This window comes from Arachis duranensis, chromosome 1 (assembly GCF_000817695.3).
Source record: "Arachis duranensis cultivar V14167 chromosome 1, aradu.V14167.gnm2.J7QH, whole genome shotgun sequence".
Classification (NCBI taxonomy): Eukaryota; Viridiplantae; Streptophyta; class Magnoliopsida; order Fabales; family Fabaceae; genus Arachis; species Arachis duranensis.
Window position 1 is genome coordinate 19,314,008 of NC_029772.3, and position 16,286 is coordinate 19,330,293.

The 16,286-nt window shown below is 35.5% G+C and overlaps 1 protein-coding gene and 1 long non-coding RNA gene across 2 annotated transcripts; both read left to right on the top strand.

Annotated features, from left to right (window-relative positions):
* Positions 1 to 1,384: 1,384 nt before the first annotated feature.
* LOC110279369 (uncharacterized) lies at positions 1,385 to 10,257 on the top strand. The gene is made up of 5 exons (XR_008003254.1): positions 1,385 to 1,440; positions 1,513 to 1,592; positions 1,672 to 1,777; positions 9,655 to 9,748; positions 9,850 to 10,257. It is a non-coding gene; the product is annotated as an uncharacterized LOC110279369 (long non-coding RNA).
* Positions 10,258 to 12,571: 2,314 nt separating this feature from the next.
* On the top strand, positions 12,572 to 14,291 carry LOC107481800 (uncharacterized). Its single transcript, XM_021134609.2, has 5 exons — positions 12,572 to 12,843; positions 12,918 to 13,133; positions 13,235 to 13,327; positions 13,425 to 13,526; positions 13,790 to 14,291. The coding sequence occupies exons 1-5, from the start codon at positions 12,655 to 12,657 to the stop codon at positions 14,207 to 14,209; spliced, it is 1,020 nt and encodes a 339-aa protein (XP_020990268.1). The 5' UTR covers positions 12,572 to 12,654; the 3' UTR covers positions 14,210 to 14,291.
* Positions 14,292 to 16,286: the final 1,995 nt, after the last annotated feature.

Genomic DNA, 16,286 nt, shown 5'->3' on the forward strand with positions numbered 1-16,286 from the left:
CAGTTGTATGTGTTATATATCTTTTTTGTAAAAAAAAAAAATTTTATTTTGTAGAACATATTTAGATCAATATATTTAGATACAAATAGAGACATACATTAATTTAAAAATATAATAAAAAACAATATTGCATTCGAAAAAAGAAAGGAGTAATATTTTTGTTTTCCCTTATTTTTGTTTTTTAAATTAATGTCTGGCCTATATCTTTTGTATTTGATGTATGTACCATAGTTATCAGAATCGAATCAGTAATCGAACCGATTAAGTTATTGGGTCACTAGATTATTAGTTCAACCGGTGGAACACTGGTTGAACCGATTGATCCGATGCTATGTAAATAAAAAATAAAATATAGTAAAAAATTTAGAATTAAAAATTTAAAATACATATTTTTACTAATATTTTAAAAATATCTAGCTATTCTAAACAATATGGAACAGAAACAATAAGTATTTTGTTAATTTTACTCTATCACAAATATTTTTATTTTGTTTTTATATGAAAATAAGTATTATTTTCGAATTTTAATAATTTATTAATTAGTTTATATCTATTATACTATTATATACTATAAGTATTTATTGAAAAATAATATTAATAGATATTATATAATTATGAAAAAAAATAATAAGTGAGTTTATAATTACTGTTAAATAAAAATATAATTAATTTAAAAATGAGTGAGCTTATAATTAAAATTAAAATAAGTTAAATAAAGCAAACTTATAACTAAAATTAAAATAAATTAAATAGAAGTAAAAATTATTTGTTGAAAGATATTAATATATATTTTAATTTGCACATAAAATAATGATAGACATGTTAGCCATGTGGTTGTGGTTATCTTTTATTTCCTTGAGGGAGGGGTTGTTATCAATTTTGACTGATTTTTATCGATTCACTCCGAATTTGACTAGTTTGCATCGGTTTCTGACTTTTTGCAGTCTAATTATCGGATTGAATCGATATAAGATTTGGTTTATCGATTTTTTTATCGTACCGACCAGTTCGATTCGGTTTATCAATTTTTCGGTCGTACCGGTCAGTCCGATCCGATTTTAATAATAATGGTATGTACACCATGTTTAATTTTTTTTTTTGGCCTGAAATCAATATACCATTAATCATTCTATATATAGAAAACATTGCACGAGGAATGCATATCTTGATACACTACCGCAGAGGCGGAGAGTAGTGGCAGGGGGTTGGCGGCCGTGACCATAATCGCCGCTAATCAAGAAGGATCCTGGCAGAGATGTGTGGCGGTCAGGTAAAAGCCACAAAACTCCCCTGGATAGCGGCTGGGGAGTGAACACCGCTGCTAAATTAGGAAGTATATCTTTGGGCTTACTCGTTTCACTTCCTGGTGCGTACAAAGCGGGAAAAGAGGCGCCAAACAAAACCACTCCACTCGGCGACTTCTTCAATAAACGCCACTAGGTGAGTTTCAAATCAGTGTTTCAATTCCATTTTTATTTTATAACTCGAAATTACTTCCCCCCAATTCTGCAGAAATCCGCGAGTTGAGTTTGGTAGCGCGCCAACCAAGAGCGGGAGCACAGCTGAGAAATATCAAGGAAGAACCCACCCAGGTGAGGATTTTATCATGATTCAACTTGTCAATTCCCCCTTTTCATGTTACAACCATTAATCGGAACCCCAATTTTGCAGAAACCCCCAATTTTTCAAGCTTTCCTCTATCATCCACAATTCCTGAAGCTCATACCCTCCCCTGTCGAGTTGCGCAGCTGCCTTCGCGACCAGTCCCCTGGCACTGGTCAGTCCTAACACTCTGATATTTTCTTATTGATTTCTTTGTTGGTTAGAATTTTGTAAAAATATTTATCTATATCTGTCTTTAACTGGGGTTAATTGCCGCTGTTCATAGACTGGAATTTGAAGGTTCACCTTTTTTTGATTTAATGGGTGCTCTGTATTGAAAGTGATAGTTAGAGTATAAAGCTTTAACAAAGGCTCATTATCAATGTTAGAGGGTTGAGTTTCTTTGGTTTGCATCTCTCTTGCATCTACTTCCTGTTTATTTAATTACCCAAGAATGTGTTTCTTTGGTTTACATCTCCCTTGCACAGGAGAAATTGAGAAACTTTGCACGCACTAATCTGAAAAATTTGTTTGTTGATAAATTTATCATGTAAAGTACAAGACATTAGTAACTGCTGTTTCATAGCTGTTTGTGTTCTTTGCCACTTCCCATTGGTTCAGCTCTGTTATCATTTTCCCATGTTTTTTTCGACAAAAGCTTGATATTTTTCATCTGTGTATTGTTTATAATAGTATTCTGAGTCAGGTTGGTTGTTGGTGTGTTGGGGTGTGTGTTTGCACAGTTGGGCTTGTTGGTTTTGGCTTAGTTTCCTTTATCTTCATTATGATTCTTCCATTCTCGTCTCCCAAATCTGTCATTTTCATGCCTATTTGAGTGTTTTAAAAAAGTAACTTTTGTCTTTATTTTCATTCTATTTTTTACTTCTTTGTTTTACAACACTTGAGTTGTACATTGTATCCTCTTTCAATTTCATACTTTTTTATTTAAATGCTTTACTTCCTTTTGATGTTTTGGTGATACATTGCATGTAGATCTGGGATTTTAGTTTTCATATTCAGACATGGGGTGCTTAAAGTTTGTGTCTTTCCCCTATTCTTCAAATGAGCTAATTTTTCACTTTCCACATGTGTAGAGAGTAATGGCTAAAACTTGAAAGGGACCATTGCCACTTCATTGAGCTTCACTTAAGTTATACTATTCTCAGGGAAAAAAATAAAATAAAATAATAAAATAAAAGGAGCACACTTTAATCTTGAACATTAATGAGTTTGGAATTATGGTTGTTAGCAATTCTGTACAGCATAGCACACTCAATCATTTCTAGTTATAATATGCTTTCGTTGACCGCATCATGGGCTTAAAAGATTACATTAAGTGGGATGCTAATGTAGCTGTCATTGTAGTTTATTGATGGTCCATGGAGGGCTCAAGTGCTCCTTGGTGCTATGGAGAAAAAGGGAGGACTTGTCATTAAAGAAAATTTTGAAAAAAGGTGGAAGATAGTTACTGAGATGTTGTTTTATTCTTATTTTATGTTCTTTTTCAGTCCCTAACTAATGCATTTTTAATTATGACATTGCTAGCTTCTTGTATGCATCATCATCATCGTGTTCACTTTTATTTTGCAATTTATCTCAATTTAATTAAGCCATATTATTGCGGGGCAAACACATTTTCTGCGAGGAGTGTGTGTCAGAATGGTTGGTTCATGCTTATATTCCTTATTTAGATATTCTGTTGTTTTTTAGCGTTAATTTATAGCCTTTTTTGGGTAGTTTTGTTAATAGTTGCTTTAATAGTTGCTGATCTAGTTATCTGTGTTAGGGAAATTATCCTGGTCATTTTGACGCTGAATGCCCCCATTTTCTGATCTTTATGCTTATTATACTATTGCTTATTTGCTATTGCTATTGGACTACTTCTCATGGTGCTGATTTCTTATCTATGGTGTTCATATATTAAGTGCAAAACTATGTTTCTGCTACCATTATGGTTTTACACTTATCTTTACCAATTTTTGGTGCAATTCATGCTAAGTCCTGCTGTTTGGTTGCTACTATACTTACTGTGACACTGGACTAGTTGATCATGATTCTCTTGATGTCATTCATGCTACTCGAGTCCTGAATTGCTATTTGATTTTTTCAGACCCTTTTCTTGTTTGTCACTCTTTCTGAGCTACTCGTGTTGTTATTATTTTTTATGTTCTTTTTTGCTGAACTAATTATTTGTACCTCTACGGTAGACGACAAGATAGAGAAACTATACTCAAATATTTTGCATAAACATACCTACAAAATTTATGTCTACAATTTCAAGATTTTATTCTCTATCCATTATGACTGTTTAGTTATATTTTTTTATTATTTTTTACATCTAACTTTCAGTCCTATTTTCTTTTTCTTTTTTTAAGGAAGCTTTTATTTTCTTTTCACTTTTTGGACTTGGAACCAGCAAATCTTTCACCAAGTAATTATTTAGAAAGCACAGAATTTTGCAATGAGTAAGCCTCCTCCCCAATACCTTTCATGTGCTACATGTTACCTGGGAAGCAAGTAACTTTTATAAATTTATTTCCGTTTTGATTTATTCCATCGCTCTCTACATGGTTTTGCTTGTAATATATTGTCAAGTTTATTACGTATGGCACTCTCCCATCTCATAATTGTGATAAAGTGTTGTTGGTTCTCTTGACACACTCCCCATTTTTTCTTTTATTTTATTACAAGTGCTATGTATTTTGATACTCTTTTTTTTATTTATTTCTACTATTTCATTCATTTAAACATTAATAAGAGTTGGATTACAAAGCCTAGAGGGAGTGTAGAATATAGGGATGGTCTGAATAAATTCCTTGATTTCGCATTTGCCAATGCATCATCCGATGGGATGATACATTGCCCATGCCCTTTGTGTGGGTTCCGATGTTAACAAACTAGAGAGGACGCATACGATCACCTTCTGATGAAACCCTTCCCCCTAACTATACCTTTTGGTTACATCACGGTGAGAAGATCGTAGACGAGAGATCCAGCGCTAGGGAAGAACTAGAACCTAATGTAAATTTAGGAGATCAAATGCGGGACATGGTCCAGGACGCATTCAACTTCCTGGGACTGCAGAGTGACGATGAAGACTCGATGAATGGGCATGTCGGAGACGTTGCGGAGGGGTTGCTGTACTTATCTGATGAACCTAGTCGCGAGGCTCGTGCCTTTCACGACTTGCTTGAGGACGGCGAGCAGGGATTATATCCGGGATGCTCAAGATTCTCGAAGTTGTCTTTCTTGGTTAGGCTGTACCATATAAAGTGCATGTGCGGAGTGAGCGACAAGGCTTTCGGATTGATTCTAGAGCTATTGGGGGATGCCTTTGAGCATGCAAGGATTCCGAAGACCTTGCACGATGCCAAGAGGATCATAAGGAAGCTCGGCATTGGGTACAAGAAGATAGATGCATGTCCAAATGACTGCATGCTATAGCAGGGTACAGACCAAGACTTGTCTAGATGCAAACGGTGTGGGGCATCCAGGTGGAAGCAAAAGACCAGGAAGAATTCTTTAGTCAGAATCAACACCATTGTCAAGAAGAATGGGAAACCTCTACCGGCGAAGATTCTCCGTTACTTTCCTCTAATTCCACGGTTGCAGCGATTATTCATGTCCAGTAAGACATCCGTTGACATGTTGTGGCACAAGAGAGGAACCAACTCTGACGGTTCCTTGAGGCATCCCAGGGACGGCGAGGGTTGGAAAGCATTTGACAGGAGATATACTAACTTTTCTGGCGATCGGCGCAATGTTCGCTTAGCCCTGGCTTGTGATGGCTTCAATCCTTATGGAAATCTCAGTTCAAAGTATTCAATATGGCCAGTGATTCTTATTCCGTACAACCTACCCCCATGGATTTGCATGAAACAAACCAACTTTATTCTCTCTATGATTATTCCCGGTCCTGGCAATGACATAGATGTCTACCTACAGCCCCTGATTGATGAGCTGAAGGAGTTGTGGGCTGATGTTGATACCTACGACGCCAGTGAGAAGAAAATGTTCAAGATGCGAGCTGCACTGATGTGGACTATCAGTGATTTTCCTGGCTTGGGCAACTTATCTGGCTGGAATACTTACGGCGGGAGAGCTTGCCCCACGTGCAATTTGGATGCCGAGACTATGCGACTCACCTTTAGTCAGAAATGGTGTTATATGGGTCATCGTCGCTTCTTGAATCGCGATCACAAATATAGACAGGACCGGAGTAGATTTGATGGCAAGGTAGATGATAGATCCCCACCTACCAAATTGACTGGGAGGGATGTCTTGAGACAATTGGAGGGTGTTCTTGTCTCACAAGGCAAGGTGCAAGCGGTGGGTGGTAAAAGAAGGCGCGGACAGCAGACCGTGGTGCAAGACGAGTCTCCCTGGAAAAAGAGGAGTGTATTCTTTGATTTGCCGTACTGGGAGAACAACGAGTTACGTCACAACCTTGATGTGATGCACATAGAGAAGAATGTATGCGACAACATTGTTTTCACCATGTTGAACGAGAGCGGTAAGTCCAAAGACCACCTAAAAGCTCGAAAAGATCTCCAGTTGATGGGCATTCGACATGATATGTGGCCAGTTGAAGGTGGAAAGTATCCCGCTGCAGTCTTTACCATGTGAAATCCAGAGAAAGATGTCTTTCTTAGGACAATTAAAAATGTGGTCTTTCCAGACGGGTACTCTAGCAACATCTCTCGCTGTGTTGATTTAAAACAGCGAAAGTTATTCGGCTTTAAGAGTCATGACTGTCATATTCTAATGGAACATCTACTGCCAATTGCGTCAAAACACGTGTTACCCACCCCAGTGTCTGCCATCTTGGCTGAGTTATCATCCTTTTTCCGAATAATATGCAATAAATCCATAGATCCTCAACAACTTCCTCTCCTTCAAGATCGTGTAGTCCATACCTTGTGCCACATGGAGATGATATTTCCACCTTCCTTCTTCACAGTTATAGTTCATCTAACAGTGCATTTGGTCGAGGAGGTCCGTCTCGGTGGCCCAGTGCATTACCGGTGGATGTACCCAATTGAAAGGTATTAATTCGCTTAATATAACTCGACCTGTTTATAAACGGATAGCTGTCATCTAGTAATTTGTACGTTATGTTCTCAAAGGTACCTATGTCGTCTCAAGCAGTACGTGCGTAACAGGGCACAACTGGAAGGATCGATTGCAGAGGGCTACTTATCCGAGGAGATTCTCACATTCTGTTCTAGATATCTAGATAATGTCGAGACTAGGATCCACCGACCGACGCGCGTTGACGACCAGTCGATCGATGCTCCACTGAGCGAGATTGCCAACATGTTCCCAGTGGTTGGAAAGGCGGTCGGGGCAAGTTCATTTTTTACTATAACAGCAACCGAAAAGCTTCAAGCACATCGTCATGTACTGGTCAATTGCATTGCAGTAGAGAAATTCTTAGAGTAAGTACATAGCCTGAGCTATAAAATTATATAGTGAGCCAATTTGGTACTGACTGTACTAAACTTGAACAAACCTTTTGTATGCACAGTGAGTACAGAGCCATCACAAAGAGAAAACTGCGGAGTAGAACAAGGTTCCCGTCTCAAATAGATAGCGTTGTACACAGAGAATTTGCCAGTTGGTTCAGGCATAAGGTAATCTTTAATATCTCAGGATCCTACTACCCTTTGATGCCCTCTTGTCTTTAACGGTTCAATGCCATGTCCCATTTGGAAGCACCAATCATTCGAACGAGTTGTAGTGGCTCGCCTACGGTCCCCTCGCTCAGGCCAAACGCTATCCAGCTTACAACGTCAATGGATTTAAATTTAGGACCATGTCGAGGGAGGAAGGGATGAAAACACAGAATAGCGGGGTTTATGTCACTTCGGATACTAGAAGTTATGCAAGTAAACGGGATGCCAATGTTGCTGTCGGCGGCGTCTCGTATTACGGGAAATTATTAGACATCATCGAGCTAAATTACAGTGGTCAATTCAATGTAGTCTTATTCAAGTGTATTTAGGCAGACACCACGTCGGGCAGAGGCATCCGGCAAGACGTTCTTGGCCACACCTGTGTTAATTTTGCCACTCCGATTCACACCGGTGATCGAGAAGATGATGAGCCGTATATATTGGCATCTGAGGCTCGTCTTGTGTTCTACGTAGAGGATGAGGTGGAGAGTGGATGGAGTGTAGTAGTCCACGTGAAGCCAAGAGATTTGTTTGACATGGGCGAAGATTATGAATATTGTGAGGTCGACCTTAATCCACAGGCCTGTATGACTAGCTTGCCTGAATTTGATGTCGAAGGGTTGCGGTTGACAAGAGACGGTGATTTAGAGGAGTCCACTGGTGAAAGGGTTGAAGATTGTGACAAGGCTGCTGATTCCTAAAAAACTGTTCTCCACCATGCATGTAGCTCATATTCATGGCAGTTCTGGATATATGATACTGGATTTTATTTTAGTCATATCACTAGATAATATGTTGATTATAGTGACTTATTTGAGATTTTTTAAAACTTATCCTCTCATATAAAGCTCTTTTATTCAACTATGTCGTCACAATGCTATTACCTCTCCAACTAGACTTCTTACAATCACATTTTTGTATTGTCCTTGTACATTCTTCCTATTTTTGGTGGACTATCAGGGAAATTGGAGAGCAGAGACTTCTTTCTCATTACCAGAAGCCGTTGGTTCGCAGAGAAGATGATAGCTGAGTCTCCATTCTCTTCCTTGGACCACGCAACGTCCTTTGCAAGACAGTTGTGGTTTAAAGAGTCCCGCATACAATCATGGTTGGATGCCTTCTCTGGACAAAGTCACCTCTATCGAGCCATATCTCATGCGCCGGGACCAATGATGAGGGTTTGTTTCATGCTGCCCAATTTATTTTTGTACTGCATCTTCTTATTCGTGGAAAGCAACCATATTCATGTGATTATTTTAAAACTTTAGGAAATGCTTCACTGGGATTGAAAGTACCGGGCTAAATTTAGGTTTGAGTTTGTAACAAGTACGGAGACGTGGTTCTCACAGAAGATACTCGACGAGGTGAAGGTAAATGTTCACGTATTACCTTGCTATTTATCTAATGTATCACAATTTTACTCACCCTAGTTTAATTAATTGCCAACTTAGATGAAATTCGGTGCTTACATGTGATTTTCTGGTTGACATTATTGTTGAAATGCATAGAAACTTGCTACTTGTGTAGTTGAAGCTAAACAATGTTAGTTAACTCAAATAAGTATCAAGATATATAGGTGTTGAAACTTGAGAAGTGCATAGTGCAGTATAAAGAGAGTATTGCCTCATGACACAAGTATAACTTTCTATTAATTGATATCTTTTCTTTCTCCAATATCCTCTCTACTTACTTATTTCTATCGTAATATGCATATCAAGTTATTATCTGGCATATCACTTCGTGTACTTGTGAATGGATAAAAAGGAAAATGGGTATAATGTAATACTATCAAGTAAATCCACCTAACTGTATATTGTATTAAGCAGAAAGCAACTCCGCAAACCTGCAATGATTGGGTATCAAAAACTTTAAACCCATTATGGTCCTAGTTTAGTACACTCTTATCGGATATTACTTATGTATTTCAATAGGTTCTAGTGCTGCAATTATAACTTGGCATGATTTGATTCACTAGAAAAACCACACTACTCCACATACTAATTTTTAGGTTCAAAAATTGAACCAAACCAGTTGAAAATAAATGTAGCCCGCAACAATTCAGGAGTCACTTATATCTTGTATCAATTTGAGACCTTAATCTGTGTGCATGAGGCATATTCTTTGTTCTGATTTGAGCAGAAAGAGCACTCCAAAAGATTCATTCTGTTTCTGGTGTTACTAGTGTTCTCTTTATTTGATGCCATAGTCTTCTTGCTCTCTAATCTGAAATGCTATCTCAAGTAATAAAATGTAATGATTCTACTACTGAGTCACCTGATTTTTTATGTTTTAGGTTCCGAATCATTTGAATGTTTCTAGATTGTCCCAGGTTTTTATAAACAATATTTCTACATTATTTTTGTGATGTGTTGTGCAGGCACGATATGAAAATACTCTTGTTGTTGAACTGGATATTGCAGCACAAGATGAATTCAAACTCATAGAACACAGACTTGAACGTCTATGGGAACGTAAGATAGACAACTTTACTTCTTGACGATGTAATTTGATTATGTTCATACACTAATTCTTGAAATTCTGCGCCTATTTTGTGCTATGATGTACCTCTCAGGGTTAACATTTTCCCAGATTCAGGAGGCATCCGAAGCTGCTGGAGAGGTGGTTCCGGATTCAGAGGAGAAAGAGGACGTTGTCCCCTCCGGTGGCTCTGAAGAGGCTGATTCTGCTGGTCAAAATGCCTCGATGCTGTCGTATGACCTCAATAAAACGCCGAAAGAGAATGATTATCCTTATAGTGGAATGTCACCTGACGAGAAAAATGCCTGGCACCTAGCTATGTGGGCGACTAGATACTTGAACCCTTGAGGATATTGCAGTAGTTTAATTGAAGAATTAGGATGTTGATTTATAGGATGTCCAAGACTTGTTTTTTGAAGTTGTCGTGACTTTATAATTCTTCAGATTGTTATTAGGGATCGTTAGTATGCTGCATTGAAGGTCCTTGGTCTACTGCTTTATGTATTTCTGCACTTTATTGAAAGACTATCGTAAGACTATCGCAAGATTCTGATTAACAAAAAATTTTTGGCACAATGATAAAATGTTTTGCTATGATATTTTCCTTACAAACTAACAAATAACAATCTATCTATTTTTTTTTACAAACTAACAAATAACAATCTATCTATTTTTTTTACTTTCTTTTGACGTCTGAAAAAGTACCTAGAAATATGCTAGTAATTATTATTATTATTGTTATTAATAATATTATTAATATTATTATTATTATTGATAGTTATTATTATTTTTATAACTACTCACATTATTATTATATTCACGTCCTTCTTATTTTATTAATTATTAATATTATTTAATATTGGTATTTATTATTGTTATTATTATTATAATTATTGTTACTATTATTATTATTATAGTTTTTTTTGGTCTCATATATTTTTTATTTTTCAACTTAACATTTACAAATATCAACACAAATACATCTCTATCATATATTAAGTATGACCTTCTATCTATTTATATTATTTTTTATAAGCTATTTTAAAAAGGTAAGATTTTACAAAACCAAGCCTATTCTTATCACAACTTAATATTATTACCCAGTTATTATTGTTTATTTTACCCTATTATTATTATTATTATTATTATTATTATTATGCTTACTGTTATAAAATGTTAAAATGAAAACATAGATTGCTAATCTTAAAGAAATCAATAGCTAGTGAGGGCTAAATTTAAATGTTAAATTTAAAGTTAATTGAAAAACAAAAATGAAAAAACTGTTGATAACATGTAAAATTTTATATTATAATTATTATTATGTTTAACCCACATACCGTATTATTATTATTACTATTATTGTTATTATGTTAAAATTTAAAATATCAACAGCAAATTTACGTTGTGCAATATTTATTGGTTTTAAGATTTCTCAAATTATATTCCTCCCGATTAGTGTTCTGTTTCCTTGGCGAAATATTTTCATGGTTCAAATTATTATTATTAGAATTAATATTGTTAATTCCCTCTAACAATCAAAATTAGGGATTTCGTTTAATATCAAATATTTCAAACACCCGCCAAATTTGATTACTCCCCATATGAAATACCAATCGGCCGTGACCCACCTCTTCTTCTTAATCCTAATACACCCCAGCTCTACCTCACACTTAGTCCTGAATACAGTGAACGAAGCCCCACCCCCAACGAGGAGCTCTCAACTCTCGCGCTCTGACACCTCATTGTCTTTGACTGCGTAGTTAGGTCGTCCTCTCTGCTGTTAGCTCGTCCGTTTGGCCCAGCTGTTACATCGTCCCCTCACTGCTGCGGTAATCACCAGTTATCTATCAATTTATGATGGTCTAATATTTACGAGGGGCATTCTTCCAAGCCCACTTGGTTATCCTGTTAACTAATTCATGTGTTATGGTCCAGGACTATATTTATTATTTTTTGGGTGTTTGTTGGCGTAAGGAGTTTATGATGGCTCGGAAAGGTCGATTCACGAAAAAATCAAAATTGGGACCAGGATCTCACCAACCTCAAACGGGAGCGAATGCGACTTTGGACTCCCACCATGATGGCTCTCAAATTCTTTCGACCAATGACGAAAGTGTCCCCGCAAGTGGTGATAGTGTCCCCGCTACTTCACGTCCTTTCCGTCCCCCGCGAAGTGAACCAAGGCCTGTTCCACAGATGAGCACAAATAGTACCCAAAATTCGCTGACAGGCCATCTAAACTTGGAAACTAATGCTAATGAGGAACCTCTTGTTGAAGAAGAAGTTGACGAGCTCCATGATGCTCCTGTGGTTCAGAGTCGCAGAGGATGCAAGACTACAGAATTTTGGACTGTTAAGATCATATGTATTTTTTCAAATTATTTTTCTTCCATCAACATCATTTAAGCTCCACCTATTATTAATTTACACAATACTTTAATTCGTTCATCCTAAATGCTTTCAGTTGCAAAACAGGTCAATGACATTTGACCTTCTCCATTTGTTTGCAAAGTGGTTTTTTAATCTTTAATTAAATAAAATATATTCTGTGACCTGTCAAAATAATTATAAAAGATTCTGATTTATTATATTTATTTTATTTTTTCCTACATTTCAAATAAAGCGGTAAATTTGTTCTTGTTATTAGTTTTTTAAATTAAAAGTTGGTAATTTTTTTAAAAATTTTTTTCAAGTGTTGCAAATCTACACCATTTTATGCATGTTATATGCTGAATTGATCCATCGTAATTCTTTTGTTAGGTGTATACTAAGGTAGTATTTTAATATTATTATGTTATATATAAATTTTATCGCATGATGTGCACAACGCAAATGTTATATTTGGCTTATAGATTCTGAGGGCACAATCAGGCCGGCAAAACTAAGCGTGAGGGATGCTATGGCACGACCTAACGTTAGGAAGATCGTGCTCAGATTCAACAACGCAAAGCAAGCAATTGGAGACGAAGCTGGACTGTTGAGTGGCGTGCTTGGTCTGCTGGGATCTGATTATGGAAAATTTCCCATCTGTAGGAAAAGTTGGCATCAGATTACCACTAAAGACAAAGTTTATAACGAATGTGTCAAGGTAAAAGTTTATATCCCGAGTAAATTAAATTTGCTTATTTTTACAATTATTGACAACTCGTATTATCTGTGTAGCAAATTTTCCACTTCGATGAGGATAGCGAAGGAATTATTAAGAAAAATATGTTGAAAAGTATGGGGAAGGCTTGGAAGGAAACAAGGCTGAGGTTGTATGATCGTTTTTATGAGCCAACATTCACTACTGATCAAAATCTTGAGAATCGACCACCGGGAATTGATCGAGAGCATTGGAGATGGTTCCTTGACTATCGCGCCGAACCTGAGACGAAGGTAATATACTGTATCGTTGTTACACAGGAATACCAATTATGCATGCATTGAGAGGTTTTCTATTAGATTCTAATCGCCCTTTGTCTCTGATGGACCAATAGGAGAAGTGCAGAAAAAACGCGGAGAATCGATCAAAACAAAAATATACCCACACTGGCGGCTCGAAAAGCTTCGCACGGCGGATGGAAGAGGAGGTAATTTACTTGTTTTATTTAGTTATGCTAGTATCTCTGTGACTAAATTTTCATTGATTTTGTGGAAAATATTAATGCAAAAACTTTGTTGTTACAGTCGGAAGAACAAGGAAGGATAGTCGGTAGAGGAGAGTTATGGATTAAGGTGCACAAAAAGAAGGATGGCTCATATATGAATGATGAAGCAAGAGCAATTGGTGTAAGTAGTACTTGTTAATTGATAAAGGTTAACACAAGTCAGTTTAGGAGAATTACCCCTATTTTTTTGGGTTTTGGTTGATAATGCATATCTTTCCATGTTACTTTGATATTGCATGCTCCAAGCTTAAAAAATGCTACACCATGCGTTGCGTATATGGAGTTTATGTTTAATATTAACTTTTATGCTTCTATATTTGTGTGTTTCTTATTGTGATGTAAGTGATACAGTTAATTGAGGAGATTACTAATTTGTGTATGTAGGAAAGAATTGAGGAAATTGAACAACAAGATGAGTCTGCCAGAATGTTGTCTCAAAATGACTCCATCGCTCAGGTTTTCGGAAAAGAAAAACCGAGTAGAGTACGTGGTATGGGTTTTGGACCGACTCCTAGTCAACTATTCGGTCCGAATTCACATGCGCCTATCAACGGAGTCCAACTAGAAGAGACCCAGAGGAGGCTGTTTGAACTGCAGGCAGAGCTGGAAGGTGAGAAGTTGAAGAGGAAGGCGATGGAGGACGAGGCAGCAGCAGAGAAGAAAAAGATGAAAGTAATGGAGGACGAGGCAGCAGCAGAGAAGAAAAAGATGAAGGCAATGGAAAGTGCTCTGGTTTATCTGTTTCAAAGGCAGGGTGTGGAGCTACCACCAGACATCGCTGCAGGGATGAGTTTCATGGAATGATAGAGTGAAAATAGAATATTAGGATTGGAGTTATTTTACATTGAAGTAAACATTTTATTGAATTAGACTGAGCAACTCTACGAAATCGTTTTATTTACTTCGTATTTTGATGGATATATTAATTTGTTTTGATTATATTTCAATTTTGTTTTTGCTACAAGTTTAGATTCTATTTTTGTTGAAAATTTTCACTCTTATAATAATGGAAAATAAAAAAATAGTTAAAAAGAATAATTCAATAATATTTTAAATAAATTACGGGTGTTTTATTTAAAAAACGAAAATTTCTTTTTTTTTATTTTTATTAAATTAAAACCGCCGCTATTTGGGTTCAGATATAACAAAAAATGTTACATATGGCGGCGGTTGCAAACCGCCGGTAACTTTTAACATAAACTGATGTCCCATTTGGCGGCGGTTTAAAACCGCCGCTAAACTTGTCGAAACTTGGACTCATCATGCCAACTTGTGGCGGTTAGAAAACCGCCGGTAAATATGAAGGAAACCGTGAAAGACTCATTTGGCGGCGATTTTCAATTTTGTGCCTCAAAATTTTGATTTAGCGGCGACTATACCAGCGGTTTATGAAAAGCGCCGCCAAACCCAATTCCGGCGCCCATATCCATGGTGTTTCTATCAACCGCCGGCATTTAATTTTGCGGCGGTTTAAAACCGCCGCTAATCAAGAAAAAAACCGCCACCAATTGGCGACTACCTTGTAGTGATACATTAATATTAACGAAAATGTTTGATAAAAAAAATTAATTAAAAATAATTAAATTTATTTTATTATTTAATATTTATTAATTATTGTTAGAATTAATAAATATTAAAATAACTAAAATTTATCTTATTTAATATTTATTATTAATAATGTTAAATATCCTGTAATTTACATATAAAATTCTTGGGAAGTCTCTGACAGCAAATTTAATTTTTCTTTGTCCAGTTATGTATATATCTTGTTCTTTAAACAAAGTTTGGAAAGGAAGCCGCTTTAGACCAGTCTAGAGTGATGAAGCTAGAATGTTTCTCTTGTATATATTCTTAACTGAATGTTAACTTGTTAAGAAAGGGATATGGAAAAGGAATGTTTTTAGACATGCCGATGCACTCACCTTTAATCGAATACATTTTACGTCTAATCCACTCCATATGAATGTTATTCCATAATTCTACCGTTGATGATAGAAAAAATATAGGTAGACAATAAAAATATTAAATAATATATAAATAATAGATATATTAGATATTTAATTTATTATATGTGCGAATAATTATTCTAATATTAAGATGTAGATAAGTAATTTAGAATGTAGTGTGTTTTATTTGAATTAGACAAATTTTAAGATCTATTGTTTATATTAATTCAAAAAAATCATTGATTATCTAACATAATCTTAAATGAAAATATCTATAATGACTAGATAACTCAACTTGACCGAGGTTAAGGTTAATTGCTCGTGGGATTTTCAAAAGTAGACATGATTTGTTCAATTTCATGTTAGACTGCAATTTCATCTCTATATGATGTTATTGATTATACGACGTACCCTAAATAGTAATGCTAGAAAGCTAATTGTTTTTAAACAACATCAGCCCATGTTTTAAAAATTATTTTATTTATTTTAAATTCTAAACTATAAAAATTTAGCTCTAAATCTTAAGATATAAACTCTAAAACAAAGTTAGCAAATATTAACTAACCAAAATTTAATTCTTTTATTTTTTCTTTTTTAATATATATTTATAATTTAAATTTTAACTAATTGCAAAGTTTATACGATTTATTGTGAATAGAAAAATAAAACAAATTTTAGTTATTTTTTATCTTCTTAATATTACCGAGGGTGATTTTATAGAATTTCTTGAAGTTCTAATTAATGCGGTTACATTGTGATCAAATTACATAATTCAAAAATATAATATTGTAACCACATCTTGTGATGCAGTACACAAACTTTGAATTGATTTAATCCAGTCAGACTTTTTTTTTTTACTTTATATAAAATATTCTATTGTTTAATATATGGTAATATTTTATATTTCAAGCTAGCTTGTTTCGTTAGGTTGAATG